This window comes from Apodemus sylvaticus, chromosome 16 (assembly GCF_947179515.1).
Source record: "Apodemus sylvaticus chromosome 16, mApoSyl1.1, whole genome shotgun sequence".
In the NCBI taxonomy this organism is placed as follows: Eukaryota; Metazoa; Chordata; class Mammalia; order Rodentia; family Muridae; genus Apodemus; species Apodemus sylvaticus.
The window spans coordinates 65,344,436-65,365,220 of record NC_067487.1 but is presented as its reverse complement, the minus strand read 5'-3'; the positions used below and the strand labels follow the sequence as shown (position 1 = coordinate 65,365,220).

General features: G+C 44.7%; 1 protein-coding gene across 1 annotated transcript in view; it reads right to left on the bottom strand.

Moving 5' to 3' along the window:
• Positions 1 to 20,785, bottom strand: part of Iqgap2 (IQ motif containing GTPase activating protein 2) — a 276,532-nt gene that overhangs the window by 207,425 nt on the left and 48,322 nt on the right. Inside the window, exon 2 of the mRNA XM_052159382.1 lies at positions 19,345 to 19,444. Coding sequence (XP_052015342.1) covers positions 19,345 to 19,444 — 100 coding nt within the window. The remainder of the gene's footprint in view (positions 1 to 19,344; positions 19,445 to 20,785) is intronic.

Genomic DNA, 20,785 nt, shown 5'->3' with positions numbered 1-20,785 from the left:
AGCAGAGAATGAACACACACCCGCAGTTAGGGACGAGCCGTAACAGAAGCAGCCACATTGACACGAATTGGCCCTCCATGATGACTACATGACCCTGACAGACACCACAGCAAGGACAAGACCCAGAGAGAAACCAGCCTTCCAGGAATAAAAGAGACCAGATGAGGCCACACTGATCGTGTTTGTTCCTGTGTAAATATGCGAGCACGTCATTGAAAGTTTCCAAGTGATAAATTCAAGGTCTTAAACAAAGAAATCGTAGGCATCTCTAAGGCTACATACGCTAAAGAGCAACCTCATTTTACAAGACTTCCTTTTCAGAGGTGCTAAGAAATACACCTTCAAGCTTGTATACCGAAAGCAAGATGTCCAAGAGGACTAGGCCCTGTGGTACTTCCACGTTCAGGTAAATTGGTTTTCTTAAAGATAAGCTACCACGCAGATGCCACAGTAGTTTTACAACAGAACCGTCATGTTTGAAAGTCAGCGTAGAATACAGCAGTCATCAGCTGACAACCTGAGAAAGGACGTCACTGCACAGAGTACCACCTACCAGAACGGCAGCCAGGAGAACGGCTTTGTCTAAGGCCTCAGTTCTGCCTTAGGCCTCATCTTGTCCAGGCTGCCTCACTTCAGTGGTACTTTAAGGTTTTATGCAATTTATATCAAATCTTTCTCTCCCTCCCTGTCTACCCTCAGGGCCCACCAGTCCCAATATTCTCTGAAAGTACTCTAAACATGGTTATTTTTTAGATTTAAGGTATTACTTGTGGACCACTTCAGGAGAATCATTGGTAGATGAGGGAAAACCGAAAACTAGCAATGGCTACTCAGGACTCAGGAATGTCACTCAGCTACAAAGTCATCTTCCACAAGCCACCAGCCAGCCCTCACTGTGCACATGCCCAAATGGGTTTATATTGTGAGTTACCTCAGCAGTAGGCCTGATTTGTCTTAGTGAATCATCTTCAATCTTGCTGCACACTAAAAAACAGTTCTTTTCAATACCAGCAGGCTCAGCTGAGTCTTTCTCAAGGGAAGCCAAGGAGGAGCGTGAGAGGCAGCATAAGGTAATTTCCATTTCAATGAAAACCCTTGCCTAGCCTGACTGGAGATTTCCACCCAGCCCTCCAGTCTGAAACAGACTGTGAAAACATCAAGTGGGCTGCCTACAGGACTCTCCTCTCCTGGTGTGTCAAGAGCAGAGAAACGTCCCTGCTCCCGGATTAGAAAATCCCACTTCAGTGTGATTCATCTGCAAGGTGGGTGGTGCAGAGCCTGGTCCGCATGTGCTGTGTACACCGAGTGCATGTGGCCGTGGGGGTGACAGGGAGGGGAGAAACGGGAGGCAGAATGATTCTTATGAAAACCATAGTTTAATTAATTCAAAATTTCTCAAGAAAAACTATTCTTTTAAAATACACACGCAGGAGAGAAAGGAGGAAGGTCATTTTAACCAGCAAAAAACCACTTCAGACAAAAACTTACCTCTCGGTCTAAGAAGTAGCCGCAAACACAAGAGTGCATAAGGTCCAGTGAATAGGACTGCATAGGTTTCTTTCTAGATAAAAGTTTTACCTATAAGACTTATAGCTCCACGGGAGAAGGGCCTGCCTAGTAGGGATGTAGGTCTGGGTTCAACCCCTGACACACATGCACAGGCACAGGTATACATACGTTCATGCACACACATACATACCACATACAACTTACTTATGATAGCCTCATATGCCTGGAAACAGCAGTCAACCAAATCACTTCGGAATTTTGACCTGTCAGGTCATTGAGTACCATTCAGGATTTAAAGGAAAATGGGGGGTGGGGGATAACATGAAAGAGGGAGGGCCAGGAAAATTGCTCATCAGTAGTGCAGCATAGCTGACACACAGAGGGCCCCAGGTTCCTGGCACTGCTCAAAAGGCGAGTGACAGTAACGGTAGACTACTGTACAGTTCCTGCAACAACATGGGTGGATCTTACAGACATGGTGGCTAGAAGAGGAAGGACACACAAAATGACCAACTTTTGAACTTTACAAAGCTCAAGAAAAGCTGATGGATGACAGAGGCAATGAAACCAGCGGGACTGGGCATGGCTATGACCTCTGCAATCCCAGCCAGCTTTTCTAAACTGCTTCAGTGCAGTTCAGGGCTTTCTGCTCATGAGGGGAACGGTACCCTACAGTAACAGTGCCAAGGCAGAATAGAGGGCAGGCAGGTGCAGGGTCTAGCTATCCCAAGATCATGTGTAGCACTTCAGAGGGAAAAGACCCCACTTTCTAGTCTCCAATCTTACTGCATAAGAGGGGGGGAGGAGAGGGAAGGAGGGAGAGAGAATATGAGGAGAAACAGAGAGGAAGAAAGGAGAAAAGGAGGAGAGAAGGGAGGTAATAATGGTACCAATAGCTCAACTTCTATCTTAGCGTAATCTTAACTGTTCCCCTTACTCAAACTGACAAACTAAATATCAATAAACATACACAGACATCAATCATTGAGTAAAAAGTAGCACCCTTCAAAGTGACAGTGTTTAGCAGAGAACATCCTGTCATGATAAGGGTTGGTGACTAAATAAGCATCTAAATATCTCACAGTCCGGCTAGACTCAGTTAGAAAATGTGCTCAGTGTGGGAAACAGGGAAAAAGCTGAGAACACAGAAGCAGCTTCACGTCAGTCATCCGTTTTCTTGTAAGGCCATTCAAATACACTTTTACAAGGATGCTATTACTGTGGTTGGAATGAGAAATGATCCCATAGCCTCAGGCATGAACATGTGGTTCCCCAGTCTGCAGTAGGTAGGGATCAGGTTGTGGGGCCTTCATGGAAAGCTGTCACTGGGGCTGGAGAGATGGCTCAGCGGTTAAGAGCACTGACTACTCTTCCAGAGGTCCTGAGTTCAAATCCCAGCAACCACATGGTGACTCACAACCATCTGTAATGAAATCTGATGCCCTCTCAGGTGTGTCTGAAGACAGCTACAGTGTACTTACTTATAATAAGTAAATAAACCTTAAAAGAAAAAAAAAGAAGAAAGGTGTCACTGGAGGCCTTCATTCTTTTAAGTTATAAAACTGCTCTTGGTCATGATGTTTTATCATAGCAACAGGAAAGTAACTAATATAACCATTTTGAGGATATGAGGGCATTTTTATTCCAATAATGGAATCCTTGTTTTAAAAGATCACAGAGAGCTGAAAAGATGGATGGTTCAATAAATAAATAAAGGCTGTGCTACCAAGGCTGATGACCTTATGACCTGAGTTCGATCCCCAGGTCCATAAGACGAAAGAGAAAACCAACGCCTGCCAGTTGTTCTCTGACCTCAAGATGCACAACATGGTAAAGTGTGTGTCCATACACATATGCACACAAATAAAAATGGAAAATATAAAAGTTCAGTGAGTTACAATAGTCTTCTGTGCTGCTAAGACTAATAGTCCATCAAAGGTCTGCACTTAGGACTGATGATGATATGGCTTAGTGGCAGAGGTTTGCCTACTATGTATAAACCTTTAGAAGGGGTAAATTATATATAATATATATATATCATATATATGTCAGTCTATATAACTGACATATACATGATATATATATTTGTTATTGTTGTTTGGAGGAACTGGTACCTAATCAGGTGGTGAGTTTGTAGAAATACTTAATATCATATTTTGTCAACATTTTTCCACAGAGTCTAAAATTTATGTGTCAAAGAAGAAAATGAATTTATTTCAACCTCAAGTAGTATACTAATATAAACCTGAACTATAATTAATATCGTAAACTAATCAATGGGTAAAATTATATGGCGGGTGGGAAGAAATGAACTAAGCAGAATTTTAAATCCATGTTGCACAGATCAAGCAAAATCTGAGCTGATAATATTTATGTAACTAAATGAGACTGATTTTACTTTAAAGATGGCTAAAAATTTCCATGGCAAGTTATACAAGCTATAAACCTTACATATTTTTAGTCCCTGGCAACTCTTTCCTTGGGGGTTCAGTGGATACTGTTATGCCAAAGCCAATTCTTCCTCTGCACGCAGAGGAAGTCTACTGTGTGAACTTCTTTGAGCATATTTGCATTAGTACACGGGCTCGATCTCACCAACGTTGCCATAGCAACTCTTGCTAATTGGGCCTTGGCTTCATGTTTAAGGGTAAAGAAAGGTGAATCTAAACATGAAGGACTAAGTTTTCACAGAAATCAAAACCAGAATGAGTATTGGGGAGTCCTTGATAATAGGCTGTGAGACACGCCAAATTAAGACACAAAGGAAAGACGTGTTTTAAATATATCACGCATCTAAAATGTAATTAATTGGAAGTCAGACACAGTGACACAGCCCTGTACACCCAGCACTCAGGTGAGAGGTGAGAGGGTGGGGAGGCCGAGGCCCACCTGGTCTATAGAGTGAGACTCTATCTCAAAAAACCAACACAATACAACACAATGAAAAAGCTCACTCCCAGCCTCCAGCCTGAAGCTGTGGGGGACTGATTCTTCTGGCAGTGCACACCCACAGTCACTCAGGTCACCAGGGAACAGTGTGGAATGAGCAGTGGTCACGAAGGGCACACTGGGCCCCTCCCAGCATCCAAGCGGCAGCCCAGGCCTCCTCGTGTGCTTCCTTCTTGATGATCATGTGGTCTGGAGACCCCTTGGAATAGGGGCGATGCCATACAGAGAGATGGTTTCTACTTTTTAAAAAGAGACAGCACACTCCACAAAGGATGAAGGAGCACAGTATGTTGGAATCGGGGGAAAGCATCAGGCTGATAGTCAGAAACCAGCGGGTACCCAAACAAGTCTCCTCACGAGGGGGCTTTCCAGAGCTGGGCCTAGCAACCAGAGCCCCACCCACACATGTACAACAACAGCTCGGACTAGAGGATTCTTGTTCACCTGATAAGGTGCTGGTGCTTGTGTGAAACCACCCTCAGAAGTCTTGAAGGTGCTGCTCTCTTCTGATCCCTTGAAACCTTCCTTTGCTTTTTTCTTTGGAACATGGACGTGTGACTCAAGTACACATTTGAAAAATAAGGGGTGGGGGAACCTACCCAATGAACTGCCTGGGGCCCATGACGGGTTCAGCCCTGGGGGAACCTACCCAATGAACTGCCTGGGGCCCATGACGGGTTCAGCCCTGGGGGAACCTACCCAATGAACTGCCTGGGGCCCATGACGGGTTCAGCCCTGGGGGAACCTACCCAATGAAATGCCTGGGGCCCATGACGGGTTCAGCCCTGACCACTACATAGATGCTGAAACTCAGAAGTCCCAGAAGGGATAGAAGTCGAAACTATGATCAACGAGATCTCTGACCTCAAAGGACTTGTAGTCCTTACGCCCAAAGCCAGTCTGCCCAAACGACACCACTAGTTACTTTAAATAAAGCATTCACATTATTTGTCTGCTAAAAAAAAAAAAAAAAAGCAAAAGAGTTATACAATCTGAAGAGAAAACAGAGAACTATTGAGCTGTTTAGAAAAATCTAACTATGAAATTCACAAATATATAGATGGAGAAACAGCGGATGGAAATAATCATTCTGAGTGATGTAACCCAGATCCATGTTCTTCTCCCATTTGTGGCCATAGACAGTGAATCTTCAAATATGTTCCATTCAGAATAGCCAGACAGGTTAGGAAATTAGCAAGGGCCATGGGGGGGGGGGGGGTGATGGGAGTGTGCTCCAAAGGGAGTGGAGATAGAAACAGTGCTGTGAAGGGGTGTTGGAGAATAATGGGAGGTTAAGTTAGGGTGCGAGAGGGGAGGGGAGGGCACACGAGGAAAGACATGAGAGATAATTAACACTTAAGACAGTTTTGGAAAAAGTCATTTGGAACTTACTACTGTAGAAGCTTCCTAAAATACACACACCACACACACACACACACACACACACACACACACATACTCACTCACACACACACACACACATACTCACTCACACACACACACACACACACACACCCAAAGGGTTTCAGTGCAGTTACCTTATAACAAGCCAACAATGTCCCTACTACATTTCACAGGCTACAAAATGCTCAGTGCCAGGAATTAGTTACCTCTTTTGGAGTTATTGGGGGAACAAGGTCTCAGAGAACCCTCCCCCAAACATCACAGGCCCTTCAGAGGTCCACAACTAGTCAAGTTGCAGAGACGGGACTGTAAAGTGTTCCCTAGTAAGTGGGAAGTCTATCTCGCCCCCCCCCCCCCCTTGCAGGAAAGACTGCAAGAGTCCGAGGTTATGGGCAACTATAAGGAAACATAGGACATCCGCACATACAAGCTTACAGCAGCTGCGGCAGTATGCACAAGGTCTGTGCAAGCTCAAGCCAGACAAATCCCAGCATGGAGCAGGAGGCAGCCACCCCTGGCTGAGGAGATATTGGCAATCAGTAGCTTGGAGGAGAAGGGAAGCGAGGTGGCCTCTTAGAGGTTGACTATGCTCTAGTGGAAAACCATAAATCCACGAGTGTGTGGGCAGCACAAAATTGACTTAGTGAGTTTTTAAAAAGAAAGAGACAACACAGAGTTAGGTGGGTAAAGAAAGGGGGGCGTAGATCTGGGAGGGGTTGGGGGAGATTTGAATATGGTCAAAATATTGTATGAAATGCTCAAAGAACTAATAAAGATATAGCAAAAATAAATAAGTAAACAAATAAGGAAGAAAGGAAAGGAAGGAAAGAAGGGAAGAAGGAAAGAAGGAAAGAAGGAAGGGAGGGAGGAAGGAAGGAAGGAAGGAAGGAAGAAGCATTCACAATACCTGAAGCTGGAAGGTTTCTTAGGAGGGGAGCGCTATTCACCAGATCCATAGCATCTATTTCTCTCCTCCCACAGGCTGAGAGCTAAGGAGTTATTTACTGGAGTCTCAGCATGGGAACAGAGGGATGGAGACAGGCATGCTAGGACAAAGCTTTATGACTAGGCTGGGCAAAAACAGGCAAATACAAAGCCCACCAAACAGGAGTGAGGACCTAACGTTTGTTAAGAATTCATAAAAGGGAGCTGGAGTGACGGCTCAGCGGTTAAGAGCACTGACTGCTCTTCCAGAGGTCCTGAGTTCAAATCCCAGCAACCACATGGTGGCTCACAACCATCCGTAATGAGATCTGACACCCTCTTCTGGTGAGTCTGAAGACGGCTATAGTGTACTTACATATAACAATAAATAAATCTTAAAAAAAAAATTCATAAAAGGTGGCATCCTGTCCCTGTGTTCCTGATATTCAGAAGGGAAACCTGCCACCTTGATGCCCCTGACTCCAGGAAGGCCACTTAACCTGCTGCCCAGGTTATCTGTGACAGCTGGGCCCGAGGTCCAGCTCTGCCAAGTCAGGCCAATGAGTCAATTCTTTTCAATCACCTCAGGTTCCTTCCTGAAGCAGTTGATAGTTCTTGCCATAAGAATTATATCACGGGCTGAATTGGCTCTTATTTGGTCTGAGAATTGCCTTGATGGTAAATTTCATTTACCATAAAAAAGATGTAATTAAACCATGTGTATGGATTTCCATGTTTAAAATAATTAGTTCCTTCCTTCTGGGTGCTATAGCTTGGGAGGGCTGTGCTAGGGTCAAGAAGTGCTATTTACAGAAGGAAGATTGTACTCCTCAGGATCCTCATTCCCCTCCACCTATATTTGTGCTAGACAGAAACAAATGTGCAAACAGCACCAATACAAAACAGCTGAAGGTGCACATTCTTCAGCCTTAATTAAGCCGGGATGCCTGATTCACAGCTGTTCCTATTACTGAAAATGTTTTTATAATAAACAATGGAGCTTACGAGTCATTCTGTTCCCCGTTTCCACATTCTACAATGTATGCCAACATGGCTGCCTGACTTTTGGCTGGTCTTCCCATCACAACGCTGCAGCAGACATACACGGGGCAGGTATGCACTCTTGGACTCATTTCACAAAGGTGCTCTCTGCTCAAGACCGTGCAGCTCCTGAGAGAACCAAGAGAGAAACCTTCCAGCCTCTGAGAAGACCAGCAGCAGCCAGGGAGCTCCATGCCTCGCAGTCAGGGCCAACGAATGCCTCCTCTGCTCTCCCTGTTCTTGTAGCCCTGTCTTCCATCATCTCTGCAGCTGTGCATGGTGAATATCTGAGCCTAGCTCTTGCTGTGAATAAACCCTGGCCTGTCCATTAGTACGACCCTCCTCTGTGTTCCAGCATCACCCTAATAAAATTAAGTAGTGTGGATAGGTCTTATCTAATTCAGCCAAGTCGAAAAATAAATGATCAATTTTGTCAGTTTGTCACTAAGTCCTTTATTAAAAGAAAAGGACAAAGTGACCTGAGTTTGTGCTCAGAGAGGCACCTGTCATCCTAGATGTGACTTTAGATCACTTCCTTATGAATATCATCCTGAGGGGAGTTCTGGGCCCTCACCAGACCCCCAGCCCTTGTGGGTACCTTCATCTCCACCTCCGCCTCAGGAAGTCTGTTATAGCAGCACAGAGGATGAGACAGCTGTGTGCCACCGAGGCAAACCATGATTCATGAACACGGTAACTTACTTCTGTACCCAAGCAAAATCCCCTGAGGAAGGTAGGGGAGCTGGAAAGGTTGTTTGGGAAGATGAGACAACTCACAGGAGGAAATAAATACATACATAGATAGATAAATAAATAAATAAATAAATATCTGAAGCTGTGTATGAATGACACAGGAAAGCTGAAGTTCCTCCACCTGCTATTTTATTAACAAATGTTCCAAGAGGAAAAAGAAAATTATTCTAGAAAGAAGGACTTAGCAAATAAAACAAAACATCAGACCAACACACATGATGGTAGTGAAGGGCGAGGGGCTTTTGGACGAGACCCGCCTCTCCACTCCTCCCTTGAGCCCAGCCAGCTCCATATAATAAGTTATCACCTGCTGTGTGTCCAGACTGACATCTTGTGTACACACTCTAATAAAGTCTTTGCAAATGTCCCTGCCCAGCCCCTCCCCTACACAGCCATATTCTATTGGTATAGAAAATGACTCAACCACCATTTCACATCTCCTCCTGTCCTTGGCTGAGCCTGTGTCCCCTGTCTATACCCAGATTGGGAAAACCACAGGAAGAGGGAAACTCTGCCCACTCATTTTTTTTCTCACTTTTCCAAAACCAACATAAAATTCTGTACAATGTAAATAAAATTGATTTCATTCTTTGCCTCCCCTAGCACAGTTTATTGTGTAAGCTTGCTGAGCCTAGGCTAACCCATCCTCAGATCTGTATGCTTCACAGTGGTTCTGATCTCTCTGATAGTGCCCAAGGACCAGGACACAGTAAGTTCAGAGGTCCTTCAAAAGCTTTATTTCATAATGTGCAAACAGAGAGGCTACCAGGCACATTGCCCATATGAGCTGGAGAGGGACACCCAATTCTTCATGATTAATACCTCAAAGAGGCATGACACATCACTATGGCATGAATATGGCCCCCAAACTTCATGTAATTGAGAAGGATACCCAGTGTTGACCTCTCTATCTACATGTATGTGCACACATGTACAATGCATCTTTGTGTATATGTGTATACACTTACACATACACACACACACACACACACTTATGAACTTTTACAATTTATTTATTAAAAGTATATGTCCCAACTAGTAAGTTAGTTATACATTCGGAGCAAAAGTCTTTGATGGGCCCCTCATTTCAGAGGAAGCAGAGTCCTCCATGCTTTTCATCTAAGATATGTTGGAACACTGGGGCCTGTGACGGCATCAGCCAAAGATGCTTGTCCCTCCCCTCCAGAGCAGAGTGGGTTAAACTTGACAGGAATGGTTAGTCACAGTGGACACCTCCTTTTGCACCCGAGAGCTGGGCCCGCATTCACTCAACCAAACTTGTTCGGGTGTTTTTAGCGCCTAACTTAGCTCCAGTGGTCAAGGTGACCTACGACGCTTCTAGATACACTCATTTGCCTCCCTCGGTCCTCCCCGTCTTGTTCCAAATCTACCCACTCCTACCCAAGTGCCTGATCGGTACAAAAAAACACAACTGTCACTTTCAATTGTTTAAACTTGCTCTGCCTACTTAACAGCTTTCCCTTTCCCTTCATAATACCACTTCAACCCACTTCAGAGGCAGCTGTTGTCCCCCACATCCCCTGACTCACAAGACGGAAGTACAGGCATCACTGCCTTCCCCGAGGTCTCTCCTAGACCACACTGCCTCCATTCAAGGAGAGTAAGACTAGTGACTGTCAAACTAGTCCTGCCCTTCCTGGTCTGAGCTCCAGAACTTTCCTTGCTCACCACACTAACTGTGTTCCTTCCAGGCCTACTTGTGTCTGGTGGCTTTAAGGTGGACGACCTGGGCAGCACCCAGAGGCCCAGCTGGGAGACTTCCTCCTCTCTCACCTCCAGCACAGCTCTACCTAGGCTCCACCGCACCCTGGCCATTATCATTACCTGGAAAAACTCCACCTGTGCAGTGCAGGCTTCCAGATCTCTGACCACGGCCTGTATTTACCAGTCTCCACTTCCTTGTTCGTCGGAATTCCGCCCTTCATCCTTACCACACCACCCCCATCTTAACCATTCAGGCTTCACTAGCCTCTGTAGCCAGATTGGACCTCGAGGCTGCCCGCTTTCAGTGATGTCTACATTAACACCATGGGGTCTTGGTAGCCCAGGACTTTGTCAGAGTCAACATACTGATCCTGTGGCCTGGCTACCTCATTCATTCCCCCATAGGTTGATGATGAAAGTCACGTGAACCTGATGATTGGCTTTGCGAAGAAAACTTTCAAAGCTTTAGTTGTCTCCTCCAAACCACTCTGGCTTCCTATCCATCCCCGATTAAAGCACTTCTGTGTTACACTGCCATCCGTTCAGTAGCCCTGGACACCTGCCTTCTCCTCCCAGCCCGCAGTAAGGAGGAATCAATCCTCTATTCTTTCCATCAAAGCCAGGTGGAAAGGCCAGAAGCAGAGGAGGCCTCAGCCAAAGGTGCTTCTGTCCCCTCTCAAAAACATGATTCTCAAACTCCAGGTGGCAAAAAAAAAAAAGTTCACCTAAGCAACTTAGTAAAATAGACATCAAATGTCTTCAAGTCCAGCACTTGGGAGGCAGAGGCAGGTGGATCTCTGAATTCAAGGCCAGTCTGGTCTACAGAGAGAGTTCCAGGACAGCCACTGCTACAGAGAGAAACTTGTCTCAAAAAACCAAGGGGATGTGGAAGGAAGCCAAGGGATATTTAACCCAAGCCAGGCAAGACACAGGGGGAAGAGTTTGAAATTACCAAGGATGCTAATTTCTAGACTCTTGTTCTAACACCTAAATGGATTTAAGTTTGTCACAAACAACAATAAAACAAGACAATGACAAAGACAACACACAGGTAACTCCCTATACTAAAAATTCAGTGCCAAACTAAGAACTGAAATGGAATTTATCAAATAGATGCCATATCCATTTTTATTGTTGAGCTTTCTAACTAATATTTTCCTGATCAATACGACTTGGAGACTCACGGAGGGAAAGACCCAACAGCCAAAAGACATTCTTCCTCATCCCAAACCTACCCGTAAACCCACCACAGAGAGGGATCTTGTGACTCTGAGGCTAGGCGCTCTGCACGTTGGTTTGGGACCTGGCCCATCTGAGGAACACATTGCCTAAACTGAGAAAGCAAATAGAGGCCACTTGACATTCTGCAGCCATTCTGAAATGGAGGAGCTAAGGAATCTGCCATGACAGTCAGGATCCTACAAAGCCCCCTCCTAACACTCCCCGCCCCACCCCGAGCCTGCACCATGAATAAAGACATTGTTTTAAGAGTTTTAAGCATCACAGCATGAGGCGGCATCTGGTTCATCCTGAAGGAAAACACTGCAGTGGTGTTTGCTATTCATACCTTTTGATGTCTCAAGGAAAAGCCAAGCACACCATGGTGAAACCAGTCAGAACAGTGACAGAGCGGAAAAAGATGGCTGATGGGAAATCCAGACCTAAGCAGTACAGTGATGAATGAAGGCTCTCCTGAATGAGGAGGAGGAGAAAGTCTGTAGTATAGAAAATGAAAATTCCCATAAAAAAACTTGAAAAAACTAAGAGATGGGAGAGGAGGAGAAAGAAAAATAAAGGAGAGACATACAAGGCAGAGCCGTCCATCACGAACGGGTCCCAGCTGTACCACTCAGAACAGAACGGGGGTGCAGCTGGGGCACATGCTTGGATTCCTGACTCTGGGGACTCATGAATGCCATAAAGTCAAGGCCAGCGTGGGCCATGAGAGAGAAAAACAAACACCACACAAAACAAGAGAGAGACAGAGACAGAGAGACAGAGACAGAGAGACAGAGACAGAGAGACAGAGACAGGAGAGAGGGGGAAGGAGGGAAGAGAAGAGAGAAAGAGAAGGAAGGAAGGGGAGGGAGAGAAATAAAGAGAATGGGGGGGGGAGAAATAGACAGAGTAGAGAGATGGACAGCAAGAGGGGAGGCGAGATAGAGCCCTATATGGGCAATGATGCTAATCCCACTAAACTCAAAACAATCAGGAGCCGGAAGCACAAGCTCATGAGGAATAAAAGCCCAGGCCAGTGTGAACTTACAACCATAAAGACGTGAGCAGGTAGGAGGCGTGAGGCATGCTCAGGAATATCTACAATTCTAGTACTATAGTGACTGAGGCAAGGGGTACCAAGTTAGAAGCCACTGGGGCTATATTTCCATATACAGCCTGGGCAATACAGCAAGAACTTGTTGATAGATAGATAGATAGATAGATAGATGATAGATAGGTAGATAGATAGATAGATAGATAGATAATAGACAGATAGATGATAGATAGATAGAAAGATAGATAATAGATAGATGATAGATAGATAATAGATAGATGATAGATAGATAGATGGATAGATAGATAGATAGATAGAGGATCGGAGGGAGGGAGAAAGGGAAGAAAAGAAAGAAAAGGTGGGGTAATATTTTAATGCATACAGTCTGACATCAGCATTATACCTGGTTACAATGCCTTCTTATGATTTGTTGGCTGTGACTTTGAACAAATACTAAAGTCTTTCCAGGACTTGGCTTCTTCACCTATAAAATGAGGGTGGCTCATCTCCCCAGCACAGCAGGGAGACTTGAGACCCCATGCGGTGAGTGCTCAGAGAACAGTGCCTGGTGAATAGTCACTCACATGACACTCTTATTTGTAAAGTACCTTTCAGACTGCGGAAAGTTTCAAGCCCCTCCCAGGCTTCCAACTTTGAAGAGTCTGACAAACAAATACAAGCACTGGGATCAAATAGCAGTTGCTTAACTTGTCCTTGGTCTGAGATTATTAACATGAACACAGCAGCTAGGCGCCTAACCAACGTACAGCCATGGCTAGAACACACAATACACAGTCTAAAACAACAGCAGCAACAACAACAACACCAACAGCAGCAACAACAGCAACCCGTTCCAAAGAGCCGTCTCACGGCCAGGTTTAGCTGCTAGAGACCACAAGGTGAGCTCCTTTGAGTCGCTATCAGTCAAGCATACAATTTCCCAATGTCCTCTGCTGCCCACACCTGGTCCCCTGCCAAGCCCCATGGCTTCTTCCTTTACATCCTTCAACTACAATTACATACACAGCACCTCCTTCTAGTCACCACCCAGCTGGCCACTCTCTCTACCTCGACTCTAAGTACTACAGGCCTCCAGGAAGGCTGCCTGGCCTGGCCTCTGGTCTCCTTTTGTCTCACAAAGATACCCATTAAGACCATCTCTCATTCTTTTTCCAGTTAACCCAGCTGAGTCCTTTCTTCTAGAAGATTCCTTCCTCTCCCTCCCTGCCCCCCCCCCCCCAGGATATACCTAGCCCTGACCTGCCTAGAGGGTAGAACCCTGCTACATGTGGCTGCCAAAGCATACTGGAATGAAAGCAGCCCCAGACAGGCCCGTCCTCCAAGCAGGCCCTTCTCTCGCCTGGGAGCCAGATCTGAGAGAGACCACGCTGTGGAAAATTGTTACTTCCTATCCCATCAGCCTCGCCATGGAGTAACCCTGTGTTCTTTCTCTTTCCCTCAGCATATCTGAGATCACAGCCAGGGGAGGACAAAGATGGGGGAGAGATGCAGTTACCACTGAAACAAGAAAGCTGTTTACAGGCTGCAAACACAATTAAGAAATTCCTTGAAATATTGTATAGAGCAACAAGTCCCTTAACAAGCTGCATACCAAGGTATTAGCCTCCAAATTCCAATTTTTTATTAGCTATGCTTGTGAGCAGCATATCCAAGGTTAGGGTGTCCTTAAGGATAAGGACAAAGAGGCCCACGCATGAAGGGGGATTCAGTAGATTCTGTGAAGTGTTTCCCAGGCATGACCATTTTTTTGTTAAGTAAGCACAATTATTCACTGTATACTGAAACCACATTTACAGCTTCTACTTGCTTAAACATTTGAAGCACGTCTTTTTTTTTTTTTTCTCCAAGCCCAATTCTCTAGCCTATTCCCTAGATCAGGTTAGAGCTTAAGACTTGATTTAATCGAAAAGGTGTCCTTTTGGTGTCTGTACTGTAAACAGGACACAAAAGCAATCACACCCATGGTTTGTTTTCTTTCCAGGGTACCTTCCAAACAAAAGCCTATTCCAGGCTTAGGCATATAGAGAACAGCTTTGCTCATGTCTAGTTCGATCAAGACAATATTTCTAAACAGGTCCTTCACCATGGGAAGCCCCCCCCCCCCCCAAACACACACTTATTTTTAAACTCAGAGCAGAAATAAGTAAGCTCAGCAAAATTTGTGTGTGCATTTCTTCCTTCCTTAAAAAAAGAAATAAGATACCACAGGAACCTTCTTTGGGAGATACAATAGTAGGCCCCATTCATAGCTATGTGCTCAACTGTAATGTCCAAATTCCCTGTCCGTTCCTTGCCAAGATTTCTCCTCCCCTTCTCTGACCTTCATAATGGCCCCAGTTGGATTTCCTGATTCCTCAGCCTAGACTTTTCTGAAAATGAACCCTCAGACTCAAGGTTTTTTTTTTAATAGCTGTCCCCAACAAAGGACTGACTTTCTCAAAATGTATTCATTTCCATGACTCAAAAATACATTTCACATAAATTAGTAAGAAGTGCTAATTCTTTAAATAAAAGGAGTAACTTTTCCAAACAGTGGGATTTCTGGCCCCAGCCAAACCTTTCAAAGGCCGTAGGAGCGGCACACGCCTGCCCAGTCCTGCGTCAGCAAAATCTGTGCCACAAAGCAACTATAAAGGCAGCTTGCAGGATATCTGAAAGGAGAACTTCAAAGTCCATTTAGTCATAAGTTATAAGACAGAAGAGTGAACTAGCTCAGGACTGGGGGGTGTGGCTCAGCTGGAAAGCACAGGAGTCGCTGGGAAGGGATCCTGGGTTCTATCTCCATAGTACTCAGTACTTAGTACCCAGCACTTAGTACCCAGTACTTAGTACCATGTCAGTCAATTCCTAGTTGGGTGTCTGTCAGTAACAGAAGGATACTGTATCTGTTGTGTGGTCAACAGCAAACAAGATGGAGACATGGTATGAAATGTAGCTTCTAGAGTGGCCCCCAGAGGTCTCCTCTTCACATTCACAGCCCTGAGCAATCTCCTCACTCTGAACACGGCCTAGCTTTAGAACTTGATTCTAATCAGTAAGGCACACCAAAAGGTATGTCACTTCTGAACATAGGTTACAGACCGTCGTCCTGCCTTCTATCGTGAGCACTCACTCACTCAGGCGGGAGATGCTTGCCAGCCGCTCCCCAGCCACTGGCACCTGAGAAGGAAAAATTCTGCCCACCAGCAGATAGGAACAGAAGTCCTTGGTCGAGAGCCTGAGAGGGACTGAGCACTGAACAAGCTTGAAGGCAATGTGCCCCGTTGGGAGCCTTGCGATGCCTGCAGCCTCTCGAGAAACCCAGGACCCAAGTGTCCACTCAGGCTCTGACTAGATGGAAAACATCTGATCCTGAGACTCCACTAAGAACCCTCTCCTCTGCTCATCACAGAGGACCCTCTCCAAGCCAGCCTGCCTGAAAGAACTTCAATCACAGTTAGTAAGACGATAACACATCATATAGCATCCTATGATTTGTTAAGGTGTGCCCCCATCGCCACGATCAATTTTAGAACATTTTTATCATCCTCAACAGAAATCCCAACCCATCACTGGTTATTCACTGCTCCCCCAGCCCCACCAAGCCTTACCAAAGCCTCCATCTCTCCAGATCTGTCTATATACCTTTGATGTACACAAATATTATAACATGAATCTGTGCGTGCTGTTATATGGAATTTTATATTTTATTTTTATATTTCATGTATTTCATTATGTAGATATACTATATTTTGTTTATTCATTAATTCACGGTGGATAGATTTGGGTTGAGTTTTATTTTTCACTAATAGAAATGGTTTATATACACATTTTTTGTGTGGATACAGGTTTTCAATGCTCAAGAGTATATACCTGAGATTGGGGTTGTTACATCCTATGGCAACTCTATGCTTGATAATTTAAAGACCTCTGGATACTTCGAAAATAGCACCATCATTTTACAATCCAACCAACAATATGCAAGGCTCCAAACTCTGCATGTCTTTGGTGACATTTGTTACAACTTGTCATTTGTGTCACAGGTAGTAGTAAGAAATATTAGGTTTGATTTGTAGTTCCCTGGTAACCAGTGCAGAATATCTTGCTTTTATTGGCCATTTGTTTTATCTATTTTAGAGAAGACTATTCCTAAGCTTTGTCCATTTTAAAATTAGAAGACTCTTTTTTTATTTTGTTTTGTTTTGTTTTGTTTTGTTTTGTTTTGTTTTGAGACAGGGTCTTCCTTTGTAGTCATATCTGGCCCGGAACTCTCTCTATAGACCAGGCTGGCTTTGAACTCACAGAAATCAGCTTGCCTCTGAGTAAGGATTAAAGGTGTGTGCTACCACGCCACCTGACCTCTGTCCACTTTAAAATAATTAAGCTCTTAACTTTGTATTAACAAAGTTAATCAGATATACTGTCTTTGTACTTTTTATTTAATTTTTCACATATGCTTTGGCTGCATGCATGTCTGTGCATCATGTACATGCCTGGTACCCAGCAAGGCCGGAAGAAGAAACTGGATTCCCTTGGAACTGGAGTTGCAAATGACTGTTGCCTACTCTGTGGGTGCTGCAAACAGAACCTGGGTCCTCTGCAAGAGCAGCAACTGCTCCTAACCACTGAGTATTTCTCTCGCCTCTGTGTTTTCTTTATGGAACCTTGTGACTGAAAACAACAAAACAGCTACTGGAACTTAGCTGGGGATTCATTGGGTCTATAGCATCATTTCAAACCTTGTGTGTACATGTAAGTATGCACATGCGTGTTACTGTGAATGTGGGTATTTAGGTGCCGTATCACAGGTACAGGGTCAGAGGGCAACCATGCGTGTTGGTCCTGGCTGGCTTTGACACAGGGTTTTATGCTGTTTACCACTGAGCATGCCAGGCTAGTTGGCCTGTGAGCTCGCGCTGCCTCCCATGTCGCTGGAGGAGACGACCGCGCCCAGCTTTGGAATCCCGGGATCTGAATTCAGGTGCTCACACAGGTGTAGCCAGAGACACCGAGCCATCTTCCCAGCTCTGAAAACGTTATATTCCTAGTCTATTACTTCAAAGACACTATTTTAAAAGAAGTTTTCTTCAAAGAATCTGGGGTTATCTGTATGACAAACTCATAAAAAGAGGAAAAAAGATTCACTAATGAATTCCAGGAATACTGAGGAGGGTAACAACACACTGTAAAGGTTCATCTTTGCCACTTTTGACACACTGAATAGAAAGCTACACTTTCGCAAGTGCATACCACCAGATGTCTGGCCCATCCCAGCATTCACAGAATACTTTCTCCCTTTTCAGTGATTTAAAAAAAAAAAAAAAAAAAAAAAACATCAGAAGGGAGGTAGAGCAGGTAGCAGTGTCTTTACCATGCAATTTACAGAGGAAAATGGGACTTCTCCAAAGGGTTAGACAGCCTGCCCATAGTCACTCAAGAGCAAGGTAGGACCAGGAACTCAGGCCTACAAACTCTGAATCACGCCCCTTTGCCTCACGGTGCTGCTTCCCACTTATGTAATAAAACAAAGCACATACCTATGGAGTGGAACATATGTCACAAAGTAAAGCAAAGTCCTCCCCCTGATTCTCAGTCTGTCATGGGATGTGCATCGTGTTGGGTGCCTAAGGAATCTCTGCCTTTATCTTGTCTTTAAGCAAGAATTTGACTAAGTGTGTGTATCTGATAATCTTATGCTGTCAAGAACTCTTTGATGTTCTCGGACCTAAATGTAGACTGTGCAGACATGTTAAAATAATAATCATGTTGATTATTAAGGCATAAAGTTGCACGGCACTCTTAAAAGATGAAACAACAGGGAGAACTCGCAACAAAGCAATGATAATGCCAAGTTAGACCACAGGCTAGTATTTTACGAAATCCTCTTCCTTCCTGCTCCTCACCAACATGCATGAGCATTTCACTGAGTGCTCACTGGCTGTGTAGACTAAGAGGGCACCTACCCATCTGTCTCACAAAGCAGCATATGAAATGCTAGCCAGCAGCATTGGCTCAGCAAAGGGCAGAGTCCTCTTGATCCCTCAGATAAAGAGGCATTTGCTCTTTGGACCCTTATCTTCACTTTCTCTTAGGAGAACCCAGCCAGCGTTTACTTACAAGGAGTCTAGAAGAGTCAATGTGGGTTTATAGACAACATACCCAGTGCTCACACACCCACAAGTTAAGAAGATTGCAGTCATAAACCTGCTTCGTAGTTTAGTGACCCATGGACTTCAGTCACACAGGTCATTGTTTTATAGAACATTTACTGTCATGGACAGGAGGTGACACTCTTGGGGAAAAGAAGTTGGGTTTAAGTCACATTGATGCCCCTGGCCTCCAAGCCAGTGAGATGCAGCATCTGAAATAATCTAATTTGTCCTGTAGTTTCCTGGGAAGCTCTGAGGAAGGGAAAGGGAAGGCTTCTCCCCCTGGCCCCTTGACATTGACCACTCTCAATTCTTCATGAGCAAAAGTGGTATCTCCTGGCTCACTACCAACCAGCCCACCAGTGAGTCATTATCTGCATATGCCCAGGTAAGTGTGGTGCCCAGCCAGCTGTGATCAAGGCGTGATGAATGAACGCCATGTGTTCAAATCTGAAGTACAGGTGACAGGTAAGAGTGTCTCCCTGGCCATCCATAATCCTAATAAGCCTTTGAGATTGTTGGTCCATTCAGGACGGTCTTGTCGTCAAATCCCAGGCTTTCTTACTCCAAGGCTTAGCCCCAAGACCTGGGACCCAGACAGCCTAAGCTGGACCTTACCTCTTGGCTTCCTCCAGGTGACACAAGTATTCATAGGCGATGTTCTGTCGTCTCCTCTCATCCATCTCCTCTGCAGACAGCCTTTCATCATCCACGATTGCTAGAAACACAGAATAACACGTTCCTTAAAAACGCCTTACTCATGTTAATTGTACAGTAAATTAGGCCTCTACATCATGGTTTTATCAATAAATATTTCTCTATTTCATTTGCAAGGGGCAAATGCTAGCTTAGGTCATTTTTTATGTCTTGACCAAGAGCAGTGGTAGGTTTAATTTTGTAGATAGCATCCTAAAAATGGGTTTCATTCTGACACATATGCCACTACACGTAGCGCATATCCATCCTCACCGCCCCTCATGCCTCCTCCTTTCTCCAGCTGGGCCACTTCCTTCTCACTTCTGCTCTCACTGCGTTCATGTGCATTGTACAGCACACAGATACACACACAGACACAGAGACATAGACACACTTAGAGACACACACACAGAGGCAAACACACAGACATACACACATAGAAATGCACACACACAAATACACACACAGACATGCACACACACAGACACACATAGACACACACACACACACACACAAACAATTAAATTAAAAAAAACCCTAAAACCCCAATCAGAGGCCCAAACAAAGGGAAACGGGGGGGGGGGGGGGAGTGTTTTGGGTGGATAGACATATATGTGGAGGCAGGGGGAAGGAGGAGGGGGGAGGGGTTGGAGAGCTTAGGGGAGGGGGGTATAGGGAAAGGTTTTACCATTGACAATGTAAATGAAGACAATATTCAATAAGAAAATAAATTTAAAAACAAAACAAAACAAAATTAAAACCACCAAAGGGCTGGAGGGATGGCTCAGCAATTCAGTTCCCAGTCCTTCGGGTGACTCACAAATGTCCGTAATTCCACTTCTAAGAGATTCAGCCCTCTCCTCTGAAACACTCACACACAGTGCACACACATAAACTCAAACACACTTAAATACATTTTTACAATGAATCCATTTGCCTTTGTATTTTATAGTAATGATTTTACTTGCTTTTTAAAAGATTTGTTTTTGCCGGGCGGTGATGGCGCATGCCTGTAATCCCAGCACTCTGGGAGGCAGAGGCAGGTGGATTTCTGAGTTTGAGGCCAGCCTGGTCTACAGAGTGAGTTCCAAGACAGCCAGGGCTACACAGAGAAACCCTGTCTCGAAAAAACCAAATCCAAAAAGACAGACAAACAAAAAAAGATTTGTTTTTATAATTTCTAATTGTGTGTATGCCTATAGGCCTGTGTATGTGTGTGTGTGTGTGTGTGTGTGTGTGTATGCAAGTGCTTGCTGATAACAGAGGCATCAGATACCCGTGCTAGAATTACAGGCAGTTATAAGCTGCCTAACACAGACAGGTTCTGGGAACCAAACTTGGGTCTCTGCAAGAGCAGTATGTT